General features: G+C 30.2%; 1 protein-coding gene across 1 annotated transcript in view; it reads left to right on the top strand.

The window, feature by feature from the left end:
• The window catches only part of Eys (eyes shut homolog), a 1,592,434-nt gene that overhangs the window by 136,810 nt on the left and 1,434,776 nt on the right, over window positions 1-20,848 (top strand). The window contains 1 exon segment of the mRNA XM_046432606.1: window positions 4,655-4,821. Within this exon segment, the coding sequence (XP_046288562.1) occupies window positions 4,655-4,821 (167 nt within the window).

The following is a 20,848-nucleotide window of genomic DNA, read 5'->3' as shown; positions in this document are numbered from 1 at the left end:
GTTTGTAAGTGATGATAGTGAAACCTCAGAAGGAATTTCCACTGACTCTATTTTACTTTTTTTCCCTTTGTGAAGAAAAGACTTTGTACTATATAGACTTGTGATTTTATTACATTTCTTATTTAAATAAACATTTTAAAATTTCTAAAAAGAAGTAATTAATTTTATAATATTGAAATGATAAATGATACAAACTAATATGTGTATAAATAGATATTTGCATTTGTGTGTGTATATATACACACCCCAAAATAACATATATAGCTACAGGATTTTCTCAAATACTTTTTATTTCTTTGTTATGAATTAATAGATCACTATCCTTTGATCAGAGAGTTCTTTGAAAAACTTGATGAAACTAAGAATAGTTCCCTCACAATAATTTACACACATAAGTAACACATTTGCATAAAATTTTCAAGAGATAATACACTTCATTAAGCAGATCCTTGATTTAGGCATAGCTGTGAGTAAAAGTGATTAAACAAGATATTTTCAAGTTCTTTCAGGATTTGGGGTGTAGCTAAGTGGTAAAACACACCAATTCCCAGTACAACACGCAAGTGCACACACACGCAAGTGCACACACACACACACACACTCCCCTCATATAGAACTTACAAAAGTTTACAACAAAAATACAAAATAAAAACCAACAAACCAATCAATAGATATGCAAATGAACTAAACAGACATTTCTCTGAACAAGAAATGCAAATAGCCAAAAATATATGAAAAATTATTAAACATCCTTAGAAATCTAGGAAATGCAAATGAAAGCTCACTGAGTTTATATCACTCCAGTAAGTGTGGTAATCTTCAAAAATAAAGGTAAAAATAAAAGCTGGTGAGGATCTGAGAAAAAGTACACTTATACATGTTGTTGGGACTGCAAATTAGTACAGCTGCTTTGGAAAGCAATATGGAGATTCCTTATAAGACTATGAGTGGACCCACCATATGACCCAACTATTGCACTTCTTGGTATTTATCTGAAAGAATGAAACAGAGCATACTATACTAATACATACATTCCAATGTTTATTATTATTTATTCCACAGTTCACCATAGCCACGTTGTGGAACCAGTCTACTTAGGTGTCGCTCAACAGAGTAATCAATAAAGAAAGTATTATATATATATATATATATATATATATATATATATATATATATATATATACACACACACACAAATATATATACACACATATATATGTGTATTATTACACTTATGCACACACACATACACATGAGGGAGTTTTATCAATACATAAAGTAGGATGGGATTATGTCATTTGCTAATAAATCGATGGAACAAGAGAACATAATACTGAGTGAAATAAGCAGATGCCAGGAAGTAAATAATTAAATGTTTTCTCTGATATGGGGAAGCTAGAGAAAATAGAAAGGGGAACAGTGGAGTAGAGGAAGGGAACAAGGGGAAGAGTAGAGGGAGGGGAAAAGGGAGGAAAAAGAGAATGAATTATCTAAACTATGTCATATGCTTGTATAAACAAATCATAATGAATTCTACATTTATGTATAACTATAATAAACTTATTAAAATAAATTCAAGAAGCATAATGGAATAACATTCTTGTTCTGGTTCAGCTGTACTTTGTGAAAATGATAGATAAGAGATGACAGCATGTAAAACACATAGGCCTAGGATACCTGAGTCTAAATCCTAGTTCTATCACTCATAAAGATGGTTAATATTTATTCAGAATGTACCATGGGTTGAGAATTGTGCTATGTGCTTTTGTGCTGACTTCTTTCTAGTTTCATAAAGCTGGGCAGTCATTTAACCTTTTTTCCTCATGAGGACTATGAAAAGTGGATGTTTTCCAAACTATACAGAAAGTGAAGTGCATACAGCTGAAGATTTGCTCAAGGTCATTTGGAAACTGAGATGCGCTTTTCTGGTCTCTTTGACTATAAATTTTATTTGCTTTCAAATATAATTCAGTCATCTCTCATGCAAACAAACAAAAAACAAAACCAGAAAAGAAAAGAAACCCTCAGTTTATTTGAAATCCCTGTAATAATTACTGTGAAAATAAAGTAAAAATAAAGCATATATTCATAGAAAATTATACTGAGCCTGACTTTGAATTCTATACTATTATCCCATGTTGTAAAAACATTGCTCTTTCTCAATAATTTATTGTGTATTTTTTAGTTACCTATATTTATAATAGTTACAAATACAATGATTCTTTAGTTTGTGACTTTTTTCTATTATAAATTAACAAATCATGAATTGTTTTATTTATGCTTTAGTTAATATAGTTTAATAAGCACATCTAAGTCTTCATAGATTCTAGGCTTAGTGTGATTATCTATTAGTACCTTCTTTTTTTCTTTGTGCTCTTCTGAACTCACACAGACTACACTACAATATGCAAACAAATAAACTAATAAAGAAAACTATGTTTTTACCCAGTATCTGGGAAGCTATGCTCTTTTAGTCTTTTGTGGACTAAACATATAATTACATATACTCCTGATCACACTCCTGAAACAGGCAACATAAACAAATAGAAACTATGGGAAAAACACTGCTAGTGGGGCAGTGACTGCCGGAGTAGCTGTCAGAGACACAAAAGTAAAACATGAATAATTCCCAGCAGACAAATGCACCCAAAGTCAGTGTCTGAGGTACCATGTTGAATAGTGTAGTCTCACCTACTTTTTTGAAACCCACATCATTTAACCCTTCAAATAGACTGTATATGTGAAATGTTTGACAACACTGTGCATACTGAAGTCCATTGATAATGTTAAAAATTTTGAGAGCTTATACCAAAAATCAAGAAAATATATTAGCATTTATATATGTGTATATGAATCCTCATATATAGAAAATAAGTGGAATGAATTTTAAAATAAGAATAACTAAATTATATTGCTTTCATAATTAAAGCAAATCAGCTGGGATAACTTTCAATGCAATCAAGGTCATGGCAGGCATGTAAATCTAAATCTCCTAATACAATCTCTATAAAACAATAAGGCCTACAGAGAGAGAGAGAGAGAGAGAGAGAGAGAGAGAGAGAGAGAGAGAGAGAGAGCCAAAACTAGTAACACTGATGCTTTTGTCTTTTCCACATATTGGTAATTCAAAGTTATTGTTGTTTTGTTTTCTGATTATGCTGCAGGTGAATGATTTATACACTGGTTTACAATAATAAGAAAACTTCAAATCAAGTTATATACTAGAAATGTAGTATTAGAGCTAGGTTTTCTTCTTATCTTTGATCATTTTTCTAAGGTAATGAAAGATAATTATACTTGTTTTCATTAGAAATACTACATTTGGGGGAACAATGTGCTATAGCTCAAGTTTCTCAAAGCCAAACTAGTATTGTGTGTATTTGTGAGTGTGTGTGTAAAATGAGAAGGGGAAAATAAAGTAATAAAATGCTAATATTTGTTGTTTCTTATATGTGTTTATTTAATTTTGTAAGCCAATTATAACAGTAATCCTTTAATTTAAGAGCTTATACAACTAATACTTTCTGAATCTAGGAAATCATAGCATGTCCAAACTGTTGGAAATAAAGTCATTCCTGCATTGTAAACAAATACAGAGACGGATGAGGTCTACAGTTTTAATAATAAAATTTTAGCCACAGTTAATATGTAAATAACATTTGAAAAAAATCCCTACTTACCTGTAATGTTTAAGAGCTCTTCCTTTTCGACTTGACATTCTTCCTTGAATTGAGCACAAAATAAAAATGAAAAAAAAAATTTTCAGTTTACTCTTACCCAACAAAGATTAGATTTCTATAAGCCATCAAATTTTTGCCACCAAAGGTTCAGATCATGAAACCAAATTCCTAAACTTGTTTTTATTCATGGAAAATAACTTATTTTCTATAAACCCGATCACAAGAATATATGGATATATCCAGAGGAAACTGATAAAAAGAAGGGTGGGAAATTGAAGTTCTTTTGCTATATTAGAGTTGTTTTAAGCAATTAGGAAAGGACAAGGCTGGGTTTAACCTCTCCTTAAGAGGTGTCTTACCTGGTGGCAAAATTCACCTCTTTGTCATGATAATCCATTGATGATATGTGGCATACTTCTAAAATTGTTAAAAAGATAATTTTCAAAAAAACATAAAATCATGACTTTATGGAAATATAAACTAAATATATGTTAAAGATATAACTGAACTCATTTATAATAATGAATCCAGTAACATTTTACTTATGGTTCAAAGGAGAATCCAAATACTCCCTCATAGAGAAAAAAAAAAAGTTTTGATACCAGAAATGAATTTTCCATGGACCTGTTTCTCCATTTAATGATATTTTCACAATGCCATTTAAAATTCAAGGAATATCAGTGAAAATTAGATAAAAATAAATGAAAAAGGTTTGAAATATTTGTGTAATGAATAATCATATATTTAATTTTTGTAAAATGTATGCTTATTATAATTTGAGATTTGAGTCTGAACAGTATATGAGTGCAGAAAATGATTATGATATAAATCAAAAGTGAATTTTATTTATCCTTGCCACAGGAACACAAAATTTTAATTCCTAAAATCTAACATGAAAGCCAACTTGAAATGACAAAGATGGTGTTTATGATGGAACGTGAAAACATTATTATTGCTTTTTTTTTCTTTTTTAGAGTCCTGCAAAGAGATGTAGTTGTTTGAGTGAAGAAGATAATCAGGAATATTTGTGTCTGTGCATTCCGAGATGTGCTGCCAAAAGGTGTCTGCAAAATACAACTGACTATGAAGAGAACAGGTGCCAACATGAAATCTTTTATAAAGATGAAGTCAATACATCCAGGTATTTATGTATTGTTTAAATGAAGAATATCTCCAATATTTGAAAAACTTATAATAAATCATTATTGAAGGATTTCATAATACTTTGTAGTCATCATTGTTTTGTTTACAATTTTGAATATGAATATCAAATATTTACATATTCATATATAACTGATATATACTGTTACATTACAGATTCATTGTGTATAATAATGGTAGCATATACAAACACACACACACACAAAGGAAATGAAGATTGAATAGGTCTATAAAGGTGAAACTTATCTATATCACTCTAAAAATAAGTTAATATAAATTTGTGGTATATTTTGATAAGCTAAGATTTGTATGACAAGTTCTGGAATAACTACTAAGAATGTAATTCACAAAATATAGTCAAAGTAACATTAAAGAAATAAAACAATATTGCTCTAAAATGATGGTTTCAATCAATATCCTAAATTTACATAATAAAATATTAAAGGAAAAAAGAAAATCAAAGTAAAACAAGCAGAAGGAAGTAAATTATAAAAAGTAAAATAAATTTAAAAAAGAGCCCAGATAAGCAATGAAGAATATCAATGAGATCAAAATTTATCCTTTTATAGTAATAACAAAGTGAATAAAAATTTATCTACATGAGGAAAAATAAATCAGAATACTCACATTGCTGAAATCATGAATGAGAGACTATTATTAAATTATATGTCAAAACATGTTAAAATACTATGAAATGGGGAAATTTTCAGCAAATACAAATTACTGAGAATGATACAAAAATAAATTAAAAAATTGATTATATTTATAGCAATAAAACATTTGAATCAAGTAATTAAATAAGCAAGATTAATAAATAACCAGAACTATATGACTTTGTGGTGATATTCTAGCAAATATTTAAAGCAGAACTAATAGAAGTTATTTATAAACTTTCTAAAATAGAAGGAGGGAGGAAACAATGTAACCATCTATGATGCCAATAGTACAATGTTTCAATGAAACTGACAAGAATCTACCAACTAACATTTTACTAATCTAAAGCAAAGAACACTCAGCACAATGATAGCATTACATATAAAAAGGTTTATATACTATGACCAAGTGGAATTTATCACAATAATGCAAAGTTGCTTGTACAACCTAAAATCCATTAATGTATTACGCCTTATCATGTAATTAAGGAAGAAAAGACAAGTGAATTGCACAATAGGTTTAAGAGATGCAGAAAACAAAACATTTGGCAAGATTTTACACCATTTCATCTTAAACACATTCAGTGGAACTTTTACAATATGATAAAGAATATTTAAAATGGGAAACAAATAAAGCTAAATTATTATTATACTTAATGATGAAAGAATGAAAATGCAAGTAGATATACTTGCCTTTTTACAACAAACAATATGGCTATAATTTAAAAAAAATAGGCGAAAGAAGTATTGATTTTCAAAGCTATGGGGAAATAGAACTCACAGACTTCTGGTGAGGTAGTAACATGAATCCATGCTTTGGAAATACTCTGTCAGTTCCTCAAATGTTTAATCAGACTTGCCAGATGATCTAACTACTACACTTTTTATATACTCAAGAAAAACAAAAATAAATGGTAAAGCCTATTGTGAATGTTCATACAGTATTTTTAATTGTCTCAAGGTTCATCAAATTATAATATAGATAAATAAAATGTATTGTATCTATACAATGGGATATTATTCAGCAATGGGATATTATTCAGTGATAGAAAAGACTGGATTAGTGACTCAATGTGGATGAACCTTAAAAGAATATTGATAAGGGAAAGAATCATTTTTCCATCAAAATTAGTACAAAGGATATAGTCTGGCAGATTCAGAGGATATACGCAATTTTTTTAAAAAAATAGCAATTACTCTCCATCAGTTAAAATATCAAAATTTATTACACAATGTGACATCAACTACTATACCGACAAAACACATAGAAATCTTAGAAATAACAAAATATGTTTAAGTTTTCTGTCATAAGACTCTATTATTATGTTCAGTTAAATTGACTAAACCAATTATTACCCAATTAATTCACACAGTATATTACCAAAATTTAATTGAAGTTTGTTATATGAGCTAATAAACACATTCTAAAATCTAGAGAAAAAATAATGTCTTTTAAATCAATGTAATCTTTGAAAAAGAAGAGTAACCAGGTGGGACTTCATGTGCCATCTAGCATGATAGTCTACATATGAAGACTTTGTAAGAAAAACAGATGGGCCAAAGAGAGCTCTGAGAACACATAACATTTTACTTCTATAAATGAGACATTTGGACATAATTTGATGTGAATTAACTGGGTTATTTAGTAAATGGTATTAAGGAAAGAGCTCAGTATGAGACCATAAATGAAAGTGGATTTCAACCTTTGACCTTATAGAATAGAAACAGACTCAAAATGTATTTATAGATTTGAAAGTAGAGTTACAAATTTTTATGTCACTGAAGAAATATAGAAAAATGTATGGATTGGGATGAAGAACTTTTGTTTGCTTGTTTCTCAGAAATACAGAGATTTATTCAGAAAAGGTTATTCAGGAAAGGAGATTATGGGCTTTCTCAGGGAAGAGACATTTTTGGGGTAAAGTACAAAATATACATTCAAGTGAGAATCTGGGCCATTGCCAGAGAGAGAGTGCCAGAATAAAGAAATGTTTAAACTAAATTTACAGAGTACAACTTTAAATAAAAAATTATAGAATTGCTATAATATTAAATTAAAGGATTTCTTTCTAGTGAATGAATGAACACTACTAATAATGTTAACAGATACATAATGCATTAACATTTTTCTCTTGAAGCATAATTTATGTGAGTGCAGCGTAAAATGCACAGTGTAAATAAAGTATTTCACACAGGACTACGTTTCTGCCCTAAAGTGTTTAAAAAACGTTTTCTGAAAAAAATGGAAAACATTTAGTGAGAAAAAATAATTTAAATTAAAAAAAAAATTCCACCAGCTGTGTTGCCACTTGCAACTTTAGAACAGCTTTTGGTAAAGTATGCCATCATATGTTCTGAACATCAGGCCCAAAGCATGAAGTGTTCATGACTACAACTTCCTTTGAAGATACAAATTTATGCCTAAGTTGGCAATCCCTACTAGCTACCAAAACTATAGCATATTGAAAATATCAGTTCATACAATCATCAAATATTTATTAACAAGCCCACCCCAAATAGAAGATACTGCAAAAAGAAGATACTGACGCCTGATGAGGTAATTTTTATCCACAGGTAAGTTAATATTCTCTTTAGATTACATATCATGTTGTTTCCATTTCATTCAGAAAGCAAAAATGCATTTTTAAAATACTAAGGTATGGGTCTGGGGATATAGCTCAGTTGGTAGAGAGCTTGCCTCACATGCATAAGGCCCTGGGTTCAATCCCCAGCACCACACACACACACACACACACACACACACACACACAATAAAAAAAAAAAAACAACACCTAAGGTCTATGTAATTTTTTTCTTTCTTTCTGAACATATAAGTAGTACATGTGGTAGCAATGTATTTTATGGACTTCTTTCTGAAAGCTAAATTAAGTGTTTCTCCTTTATAGGCTATTTTAGTAGTGTCTGAATTTCTATGTAATGCTAAATATAACCAAAACATTATGTTTCAGTTATAAGCAAGAGTTCTATTTCAAAGTGTAAAATCTAAAAATCTTTCATGAGAAGTCAGGTATAGTTTCAAAGTCTGTTTCTGTTGAGTCAGGAGGATTGTATAAATAGAAATTCATGTGAATTTGCTATAGAAATATATTTTGATCAAGGTTTTAAAAATTATTTCTGAACTAGGAATTCTAATAATTTTTAATAATTATTTATTCCTAAGACTTACGATTCCTGCCATGATGACAGTGATGTTTTATTTATGAGTTGACTTGCTTCCTTTGTATTTATTTTCAGTTTTGGATCTACCATAAATTTTTCTACCTACCAAACAAAAGTCATATGTACTTATATTTTACTTTTAAGAAACCACACCAAAACAATACAAAAAATAAATAAATAAAATGTGAACTATGGGAAGGTGTCCAGTGCCTCATATAGGGGTTTCTTCTTCCTACCAAGGAGGCTGTAAGCCACCAGAGAAATTAAAGTCTAGAATAATTAGTAAAGAACAAAAGACAAAGTCAGGAGAGATAGTTTTAAAAGGGGAGCTCCTGATAGGTCCAGCCCACATAGAAGCTGGAGCTGAACAATTAGAAAATGGCTCCCATGGTTTATTTAAGGGATTACATCAAAGGCAGGGGTAAGGTTTCAAGGGTGGAGTATTGCTTCTGGAAGTCTTACAGTCAGCAGGTTGGTTGACATCTTGGCAAGTCACCCTCATCTCCAGTGCGGTGTGGGACATGGCAGAGTGCAATAGAAATTCACAATGTCTCTGGGCAATACACTAGAGGAAATGTCCACTGCAAGATCCCAGACACCAGGTTATCCTATTCATTAGGCTAGGTGGGTGCACAACACAGTCCATACACAGCCCATGGATGGCTCTCAACAGTAAACTGAACTCCATATGAAAATAATTTATTTTTTGTACAAGTGAATCTTTGTGCTTAATTCTCATACCTCTAAACTATGTTTTCTATCCTGGCTGGATTATTTTCTCTATTACACTTGCATGCACATATTTCTTTTTCCTCTTTATTATGCCCTGGAAAAGCAAATAACTTTTCTGCCTTAAATTTTACTGTAAAATGATATGGAGGTCATTACTTAATTAATTTAAGCAATTTAAAAGTAGATACCACTATATTATCCATATGCATGCCAAAACTAATTATAATAAGCTTCATTAAATGAAGCACTTTTGTATAATTAAGTTTCATCTATGGTATGAGTTGAAGCTTAGCTCATGTATTCACAATTATCCCTCATGTATTTTTTTTTCCTGTTAGGTGCAAACCAATACTTAACTTATGCATTTAAATCATAGTTTGCCAACATTATAGCTCCATATTCTATGACTTTTCAAGATTTTATTTCATATTTCAAACAGTAAAGGGATTTTATGTATGTTATATGATTTTTTTTTGCTACCTGGGATAGATTTTTTATTTTACTTCATAATATCTGAATAGCATTTTATAGCCCTAACCTTTTTACATTATGTTGCAAATTATTTTGTAAGACTTTGAATTTCATGAAGCTGTTTATGCAGTACCTTTCGGAAGATGACCTTTTTCTTCAGCATAGCTCACAAATTCAAAATGTATTTAATGATTACTTAGTCACTATTATTAATGAAGGACCTACATAATGTAAAGCATATAGATCATAACCTTAGGACTTAGGGGAATAAGTAGTTATACACTTCATTTTTTTCTCTTTCTAGAAAAAGTATGTCTTCATTAAAAACACCTCTTAATCACTATATTGAAAACAATAACATTGTAGTACAAACTTTCATCAAATAGTATTCTGCATTTTCTTGTTCACATGATTACTTGTATCAAATTTAATTACAATTCAGAATTTATTTAATAATGCAAGTGAAAATACTTCTTTCTTGTTCATATTATTACTTTTATCTACTATAATTAGAATTCAGAATATTTCATAAGGTCTTTTAGCTCAATTTATTTTCTAAAAAAATTATTTGAATTTATTGAATATTTTAAATAATAAATATTATCAATAATATATATATATGGGCCATTCTAATTTCCATGTGGTGTTATCAAAACATTGATGTACTTGTCAGTGAATATCTTCCAGCTTCCATTTATGGTAGCACTGTACAATATTATTTATTATGAGGACTAAATGCTTGATGTAATAGTATGTGGTTGGATGGTCTTGCCTTCTGGAAGCATCTTGACAATTTCTAGGGCCATTTCCAATGTTCATAATAACTGGCAGGAAAACCTGGCACTTAGCAGGTAGGTGATGATAAATGAATGTTATACGTTTTTCAAGGACAGAATAATTTCTTGCAAAGGAAAAGCTTTCCACGGTTTGTAAAAGTTCTAAAAGACTCAATGTACATTTTTGAGGCTATAAAATACTTTTATAAATATTTGTGCTTGATTCTGAACTTCATTTTACACATTAAGGCAAATATTATTACATGATTTTTATAATCATTTGATTTTTAGGAATGAAAAATTTTGTGTTAATAAAATCAATGTTTTGCAGAAATTTACTATAATTTTTTAACCATACTTGAAAATTATACCATCCTAAGTAAATTTCTAATGTAAATTTACTATTATCAGTCTTTGTAGCTGCTACACTCATGAAAATTCTGTGTTTGGGAGCAAATGACTAACCATTTCAATACATCTCTACTTAATCTCTCATTAGTATTTTTACAAAAAAATGTTGTTAGTTATAAATCAATGTTCTTTCACATTTTATAATACAATAACAGTATTATCTTAATTAATTTTAATATAAAATATATTGATAGCTTATATTTATGAATTGTGGTAGATACAGAGTCCTATGAGAAATGAATACACTATGAACAGCATATGTTCTTCTGACTGGATTAATATCTTTTTTGGACATATGAAAGGATTAAGTTCTGAATTATATGGGGTTTATTTAAATTAAAGAAAATAGAACAGGTTTTCTCAAGGATGGGGATCTAAAGAAACTATTTAGATACCTGATTTCAACTACAACAAGGGCCCCATGCTGAAAAAAAACATTGAAAGGTTCAAATTCTATGCAATTAGACATAAAGTTACATGAGTTAAGGACAATCATCTCTATATATCACTATTGAAGAAAAATTTTCAGATGATTTTGGAGCAATTTTCTTATGTTTTGTATTTTTAATAATACAAACTGGTGTTAAATCTGTTCAGATATACTATATTGATATGGAGAAGCGATTACACAAATGTTTTACACAGTGTATATAGTTATAAAAATACTGATTATTGTCTACAATATTTTATAAACAATCAAAAAATATTTGCTTGTTAATTTGCTTGTTAATTATTGTAATTATCAAAGTTGTTGTTTTTATCTTGTTAAATCCATATGAATTTCTTAAGGAATTCAGAACACTATTTCAGTGTATTCATTAGGGCATAAGAATGATGCAATTTGACATTAAATATAAAGAAATAAGATTCAAATATGATTAGAGAACTTCAGAAATCTTTGAGTAATGTAGATGTTTAGGCTTCTCTTTAAATAAAATGAAACAACAAACAAATCCACTAGAATATTAATGAGCCCAAGAAACCTGCCAAATATGGAGGAGAATGTTCTGGATGAGAATTATAAATGAATGTGTATTCCATGTAAATGTGAATATAAAATTAAACAATCATAAAATTATGATTGCATACACATATCAAAAATACAGAAATAAAGACATTAGAATCAATTGTAAGGGCATTGATGCATTTATTTTACTTAAGAGGAATACAGCAAAATATGGATGTAGCTCAGTGGTAGAGCACTTGCCTATCATAGGCAGGGGCCTGGGTTTGATACACAGCATTGAAAGGGGAAAAAAATAGAGAGAGGAAAGTGTTAATTTGAAATTTGAATCAAACAATGGAAATTAAAAAACTGAAAATATAATACACAAAATCTTTGAAACTAAAAGACACAAAGGAAAAGATACTGAAATGTAACAATATTCTAATCTTTAAAAAAATATATCATAGATAGAGGTTATTCATTTGAAAAAATAGAAGGCAAATCAATTATATGAATTCAAAAACTTATAGAAGATGAAAATCAGACAAATATTGACAATTATATCAATCACACATTAAACCAATTCACACATTAAATAAATCTAATGCAAGTCACACACTGTGGTAAGAGGAAACAAGAAATTTTTACACACATACAGATATATGTTAATAATATGTATTAAAATAACTATTAAAATAAAACAAACCTATTTTGTTTTGTTTTAAAAAGGTCAATATAACAATTCAAATTAGAGAGATTAAAAGAAATAACACATTGGGCTGGGGCTGTAGCTCAGTAGCAGAGCACTTGCCTAGCATGTGTGAGGCACTGGGTTTGATTTTTAACACTGCATAAAAAGAAACAAATGAAGTAAAGGCATGTTGTCCATCTAAAATCAAAAAAGAAAGAAAAGAAAGAAAGAAAGGAAGGAAGGAAGGAAGGAAAGAAAGAAAGAAAGAAAAAGAAACACATCAGAAAATATTGCAAAAATGCAAATTAAAACAAGCCTGGAACTGTACAATTGATAAATCAACGAAGAATTCAAGACTAAAAATGTTAAACTGGATATAAAGTCGTTGACATTTAGCTTTATGTAGGCATAATATAAATTAATATAAATTAATATAAATGATGCTTGCAATTAATCTAGGTTTCTGAAAATATTTATGTATAGGAACAAATGAAAAATGAGTAGGTATGAATATCAAAAGAAGAAAGCATTACTGTGGTTTACAGATGAAATGTTTATAATTCTAGAAAATTAATAAACTTCAACAAAACACTAAAAATAAAATAATTCTATACAATGCCTTATTGAATAATTGATATAAGAAATGTGTTGGTTTTCAATCAGAAACGAATTTCTCTTAGAAAATAAAATGAAGAAAAAAATTTTTTATGAATTTAGCAAAGTATATCTAGGAATAAACTTTAATGAGTGCATACTAAAACATAAAATTCTAATGAAGAATATAAAAATTAAATGATTGAAATTTTATAGCAGTTTGTTGGGTAGAAAGTGTTTTAAATATGGAAATCCTTCCAAAATTCTTCTGTAAATTCTGTATGACATCATACATGAAAAAATAAACAATTTTGCTTTATAATGAATACATAGAAGACAGAGTTTGAAAGGAACAACAACAAAAAAAAAACTGAAAAAAAAGAGTAATTCTAGCATTTATTAAAACAAATAATCAACATATATTTTGGAGAGTTATGTATAAATACTTGTACTATAGAAAAATATATGACTCATAGATCTATGTGATATGTATATGTATCCATACATGTATCCTCATTTACATAAGGAAATAAATTATAAAATTACCATTTTATATCTATGGAGAAACTATGAATATTTTTATACCCCAAACATGAGAAGCTATTTTTAAAAGGACATGAGATTTATAAACATTTAAAGAAAAAGATGATAAATTGTTCCATATAATGTAAAATATGTTGTCAGAAATTCAAATACATGCAAGTATTTTGAAAAAAAAAACTTGTAATAAGTCAAACAAAAGAACAAAAGTAAAAATTTTAAGTAATTTGTAAATGCTTAACTATCTGTTAATTAGTCTAGCTCTGTAGTTGGCATTCCCTCTAACTTTCTCAAAACCCCTAAAAGTATAGCTAAAGGAAAGAAAAAGCATAGGAAAGAAGCCATCAATAAGAAAGACAAAAGAAATTAAAGGGATATCCATAGGAAAAGAAGAACTCAACTGTCACTATTTGCCAACAGCATGATTCTATAAGTAGAGGATCCAAAAAATTTCACCAGAAAACTTCTAGAACTAACAAATGAATTCAGAAAAGTAGCAGGATATAAAATCAACACTCATAACTCAAAGGCATTTCTGTACATCAGTGAGAAATCCTCTGAGAAACTAGGAAAACTGCTGTATTTTCAATAGCCTGAAAAAAAAAAAAACATGGAAACCAACTTAATTAAAGAGTGAAACACCTCTACAATGAAAACTACTGAAAACTAAAAAAAAATAAATAAAAGAAAAGAAAATAAAAAAGACCTTAGAAGATGGAAAGATCTCCCTTGTTCTTGGATGTTAGAGTCTGTAAACAAGTCAGGATGGCGCCTGGCATTTTGCCAGAGGGAGTGGTTTGTGAAGTAACGCCAGGGAGCCATTAAGTATGGAGATTCCTTATTGGTTGACTGCTGTATCTATTTTATGTTAATTAAGATAAGCTGTGTGGAATGTATATATACCACTCCTGTCCTACAATAAATGGCTCCCACTCCTGCTGTATCAATGTACACAAGTTGCTTGTCACCCTCCCAGTTATTTTGCTGCAGCCGGACTGTGGCACTTGGATAGGCAGAATTAACATTGTCAAAATGAGCATACTATCAAAAGCACTATACAGATTTAATGCAATTCCAACCAAAATCCCAAAGACATTCATCATAGAAATAGACAAAGGAATCATGAAATTTTTCTGGAAAAATAAGACTCAGAATAGCCAAAGCAATCCTTAGCAAGAAGAGTGAAGCAGTTGGCATCACTAAACCAGACTTTAAACTATACTGCAGAGCAATTGTAACAAAAAGGGCAAGGCATTGGCACCAAAATAGACTTGTTGACCAATGGTACAGAATAGAGGAAACAGACAAACCCCCATAGAGACAGTTATCTTACATTAGACAAAGGCACCAAAAACATGCATTGGAGAAAGGATATTGTGTCCACCTACAACTGAAGAATATCCAAAAAGAAATAGAGAGAGAATAAAATCATGGCATTTGCAGCTAAATGGATGGAGCTGGAGAATATTATGCTAAGTGAAGTAATCCAATCCCCAAAAAACAAATGCCAAATGCTTTATCTGATATGTGGATACTGATCTATAATGGGGATAGCGGGGCAGAGAACATGGGAGGAATGGAAGAACTTTAGATGGGGCAAAGGAAGGGAGGGGAAAATATCATAACTCTAAGTAAATGTATGAAGACACAGATGGTGTGACTCTACTTTGTGAACAACTAGAGACATGAAAAATTGTGCTCTATATGTGTACTATGAATTGAAATGCATTTTGCTGTCATGTGTAACAAATTAGAACAAATAAATAAACTTAAATTGATAAAGAAAACAAAAAGTGCTGTCTCATCAGAATTTGGGATACTGGAGAACAGGCAAATAAGTGTGACTAAGAAATATGAGACAATAAAGTAAATTAGTGGCTGAGGGGAAACTGGTAAGAAAGCTGAACACTTGAAAGACAGAGGAATTGGACTCACTAGACATTTTTAATTATGGGGATAGAATAACTCTAAAAAAAATTTTAAAAAAAATTTAGTTGCAAACAGATTTCTGGAATCCCTCCTTCATCCCATGCCAACAGCCAGCTACACAAAAATACACTAGACACTAGACCACCCCACAAAAATATACACATTCTAGGGATATATATATATATATATATATATATATATATATATATATATATATATATAATGAGTAAAAAGCTACCCAGAAAACAAGGAGAATAAAGACATTTTCTCTATGCTAATAATATATATATTTGTGGGGCTAGGGCAATCCTACATTGTTACTGACTAACCCTAGGGAAGAACTATAGATTCTGGTGATGGAGAGATGTTAAAAAAAAAAAAAAGCATTGTCTCTCCCAATGTTGCAATTAAATTGTCCAATGGAAAATATTACTTGCAATTTATTAAAATTTTTCACTTTGAGAATGAAGAGATAACCCAGAAGATATTACAGTCATTCTGCTGATCTACCCACCCAGGAAATCTTCATGGGGAAATGCTAGGACCCACATGACTGTTTACTCAGGTGGCTAAACTGTGCAGTGAGTGAATTGAGAAAAGACAGACAAACAATCAAATAGAAAAAAAGCCGGAACCTGGAGGTTCAGCCAACAAATGATGGGGGAACTTGCTGACCAAGTTTGACATGTTTATTTTATAGGTTTAAACATCAGAAGGATTTATGGTGAGAAAGTTTCTTCAAAACAAACACAACCAAGGTCATGAGTATTAACAAATTATGATTATGAGCTTGTGCTCATAACTTTCTATCCCCAGCAGCTGGCCTCTGAACCTCATGGACATGAACTGAATAGCACTATGGCTGTCACAGAACCTCCTACTAAACTGTGAGTCTCTATAGCAATCTCGATGGGCACCTTTGCACCAAGAGTTCTCTAGAGAAGCATCACCTCTATCACTGGACAGAGCAGGACCCATAATTCAGTCACCACTTCCAACAGGGAAACAGAACTACAACAACAACAACAAAATGAGACCAAGAGACAGTTCAATACATTTTACATGTTAATGAACATCAGGGGATAATTACTGAGGCACTTGAAATCATGAGTTAAAAACTATAAAACATGAGGTGACTATTAACTGCAGGGAAAACAAAAAGTTGTTTAGAAAAAAAATATTTATACTACCTGTTTAATCTGTGAATAATGCTAATACAGTTGCAGTCATGTAAAATGTATATTGGTTTAAAAACAACCTAATCTTATTGGGAGAATGAAACGTATTGGGAAATTTGGAGAATGTGAGAAATATATATATATATATATATATATATATATATATATATATATTTTTTTTTTTTTTTTTTTTTTTTTTTTTGGTATAAGAAGATTGAGCTCAGGGACATTCAACCACTGAGCCACATCCCAGTCCTATTTTGTATTTCATTTAAAGACAGGTCTCACTGAGTTGTTGAGTGCCTCACTTATGTTGAGGCTGGCTTTGAACTATCCATTCTCCTGTATCAGCATCCTGAGCCGCTGGCATTACAGGCATGTGCCACAATGTGTGTGAGGTGATGGGAGATTGGTGTGTATAAAGCAGAATAAAGCACCAATATCAAATTTCTTTTTAAACTACTTACAAAATCAATATTAAAATTAAAAAAAATTTGCAGAAAAGTGCTGAAACTAGTCAGTTATTAAGCAAATAGCTAAAAAAACAATAACTTTATTAAATGTGGATTGTGGCAAGCCATAATTTAAACATATAAAGCCACATTTTAAAAAGAGTCAAATTTGTAGAAAAGCAAAACATTTTGTGATATCCAGAGCTTTTCAAGGTTTGATATACTCTGCATTGTTAAAATAAGAAATGAAAATGTAACTTGCTACAATCCTTTTAGTTCTTATGAAGTATTAAAATTAAAACCTCAGACAATCTTTTGCAGAACTTTCTTAAGAATAATTCTACAAGAGCTTTTCCCTTTGAATATTTTATATATATATATATATATATATATATATATATATATATATATATATCATACTATATTATATATCGAAATATATTTTATATTATATAATAATCTATTATATAGTGATATTATTATATCTCTGGTATATTTGTTCAAAGCCTTCCACAGCTATGTAATTGTTGTTGGAATAAATAAAACTTCAGAATAACCAGAGGATCTTCAGAGGGTATATACTCATATAAAAGAATATGTACAACCTTTGAAAATAAAATATGATAATTTGGAGTAATACCCAAGACATAACATTAAATGAAAAGAGCAAGTTTCAGAGCATTAAATTTTACCCAGGTATGAGATTTTTTTTAAAAAGTGTTCATAAGCAGGAAGAATATAAATAATTATATTTGAATAGGTAAGTATGTATATAGGTAGGTCAGTAGATTGGTAGATATGGAAATATTAATGCTAATGAGAAAGTAATACAGAAAGTTTTATAAATATTCATTGAAGATTTCCCAAATTTGACTACTTTGTTAAAAACAAAATTTTAAAAATTAAAAAATTGGAAATAGGTTTTTGGTTATAAATCATCAAATTAAAACTAAGTACATGAGAAGAAAGCATTCTCTTGAATATCTTAAATTTAAATAATGAAAATTAATAAACATTGCATTATTGAAATACAAGAATTAAGCCAATTACCATCTGTTTGATCCTAAATTTTCATCTGTATTTTGGGCCTATTTTCCTGGTGCAGTACTTGCATATATACCCAACTGACCTTTAAGTTATGTGTGTATGTGATTTCCCAAATTTGTTATGAGCAACCATAAATTTCTTGTTTCTAAGCAATATTTCTTCTGCTAAATTTCCTTCTTACTAAAGATTGTCACTGTCCCTAACTGCATGGTCTTAAATGAAGAACTTACAAATGTGCCTCTCTTCCACAAAATTAATCCATTAGTAAAAACTGTAGATCCTATTTTTAAAATGAATCCTGAGATGACTTTTCATCATGTACACAAAGTTCCATGCTTCTTACCATAATCATTTCTTTCTGAACTATTGCACTATTTCTTGCATTGTAACATTTTATTGATTTTACTATTACTCACCCAGCCTCCAATCCACTGTAACAAAATCACATTTTTAAAGCAGAAATGGGATCAACTAATTTGTGTTTGTGTACCCAAATTTCTTGTAAGTACATTTTTGAGACTCATCCAAAATGTTCAGAAATGATTTGAATATTCTTCAGGTAGTGTAGGTTTTAGATGTGTAAGTATTAGCAACTGATAGATAACAAAGAACATCTACTTTAATTATTCTGTGTTTTCAGTTGTAGTATCTAATTAGTCTAGTACCTCCATATGACAATTTTCAAAAATATTCTCCTTAAATTTACTGATTAAATTTAGCTTTCCATGTAAAATGTAGAATCAACTTGTTAAATTCTCACCTGTTATTTTTGTCTCACTGATATGTTAATGGAGATAAATGTAGGAGGAATTTAGTCAATTATCTGCTTTCTGCTTCTATCATAGAATGCCACAGACTGGACAAATTATTAACAATATAAGTTTATTTGGCTGATAGTTCTGGAGGCTGGGAAGTATAAGATTGAAACTCACATCTGGTGAGGGTCTTATTGCATGATAACATGGTCAAAGGGCAAATGAGACAGGGTAAGAGGAGGCTAACACAACAGACCTACATTGGAAGGGATGTTAAAGGAAATAAATCTCCCTCCCTCCCTCCCTCTTTTCTTTTCTTTCTTTCCTTCTTTCTTTCTTTCTTTCTTTCTTTCTTTCTTTCTTTCTTTCTTTCTTTCTTTCTTTCTTTCTTTCTTTCTTTCTTTCTTTCAATTGAACTCAGAGGCACTTAACCACTGAGCCACATCCCCAGCCCTGTTTTGTATTTTATTTAGAGACGGGGTCTCACTGAGTTGCTTAGCATCTCCTTTTTGGTGGCTTTGAACTCACTATTCTCCTGCTTCAGCCTCCTGAGCCACTGATATTACAGGTGTGAGCCAGGGGTGCCTGTTCTATCTTTACTTTTGGCAACTCCCTCATAAGGACATTTGAGAAAGGAAGCAAAAAGGATGCTTGTCCAGGAATATATACATTCACTCCTCTTCTGTGAAATGAAAGTACAATTGAAAATTCTGCAAATGAGAAAAATAGATCACTCAGAAACTTATTTACCAAATAAATTGTAAAGAAATTAGAATCAAGTTTCTCTTTTCAAGGCCAGGGCTTTGAATACATCAAAGCAACTACTACTGTACTACAATCATTAGCAGTTTCAGTGATCTTTGGAAACTTGCATTAAATGGCTAAGTTTTTTCAAACTACAAGAAGAAAGACTTGAAATAATTGACCTTTAACATTTTGGTTAGCTCCAAACACCATCATATAGATTTATTCTAAGTGTAATGACTTAGGTTCATTAGGTTAATTTCCATTACTAATAACAAGCAAAGTGATTTGACATTGTTCATCTCCACTCATTGACATGTCTATATGATTATCTTAAGTGCTCTCTGAATATTTGATAAAGGATGCTTAAAATTCACAATGTTACTTTGGACTTAAGATTATCACAATGGTTTAGGGTTTTTCTTTTTATCTTACTACTTTCTTTTTCAATTTATATATGCATATTTTTTTAAAAAGATGCACATTAGCATATTCTAAAATGTGTAATTATATTAGAATCTATATCATTATCTATATAATTTCATCTTATAATCTATATCATTTAAGGTATTACCAAGACAGAGGATGCAAAAAATGTGTTCAATGTATAATGGTTGAATACATAAATGTAGTACTGAAAAGTTGTGTGTGTGTGTGTGTGTGTGAGAGAGAGAGAGAGAGAGAGAGAGAGAGAGAGAGAGAGAGAGAAATAAAGAAAAAGATCCAATCCTTGCCTATCTCAAGAAAAAGATTAGTACTTTGTTCATAGTGTTGTAGGGACAAATGAGGCACTGAAGATAGCAGGAAACAGTTTTATTTGGCTGCAGTCAGGTTCAGAGGGCACAGCTTTTGCTGTAATCAATTAATCCCCTGAACCCCGAGTTCAGGTAGTTTCAGAGTTTTATACC

This window comes from Marmota monax, unplaced genomic scaffold (genome assembly GCF_021218885.2).
Source record: "Marmota monax isolate L192 unplaced genomic scaffold, Marmota_monax_Labrador192_F-V1.1 WCK01_AAM20220418_F8-fsc00116, whole genome shotgun sequence".
Lineage (NCBI taxonomy): Eukaryota > Metazoa > Chordata > Mammalia > Rodentia > Sciuridae > Marmota > Marmota monax.
This window is presented reverse-complemented; position numbering and strand designations above follow the sequence as displayed.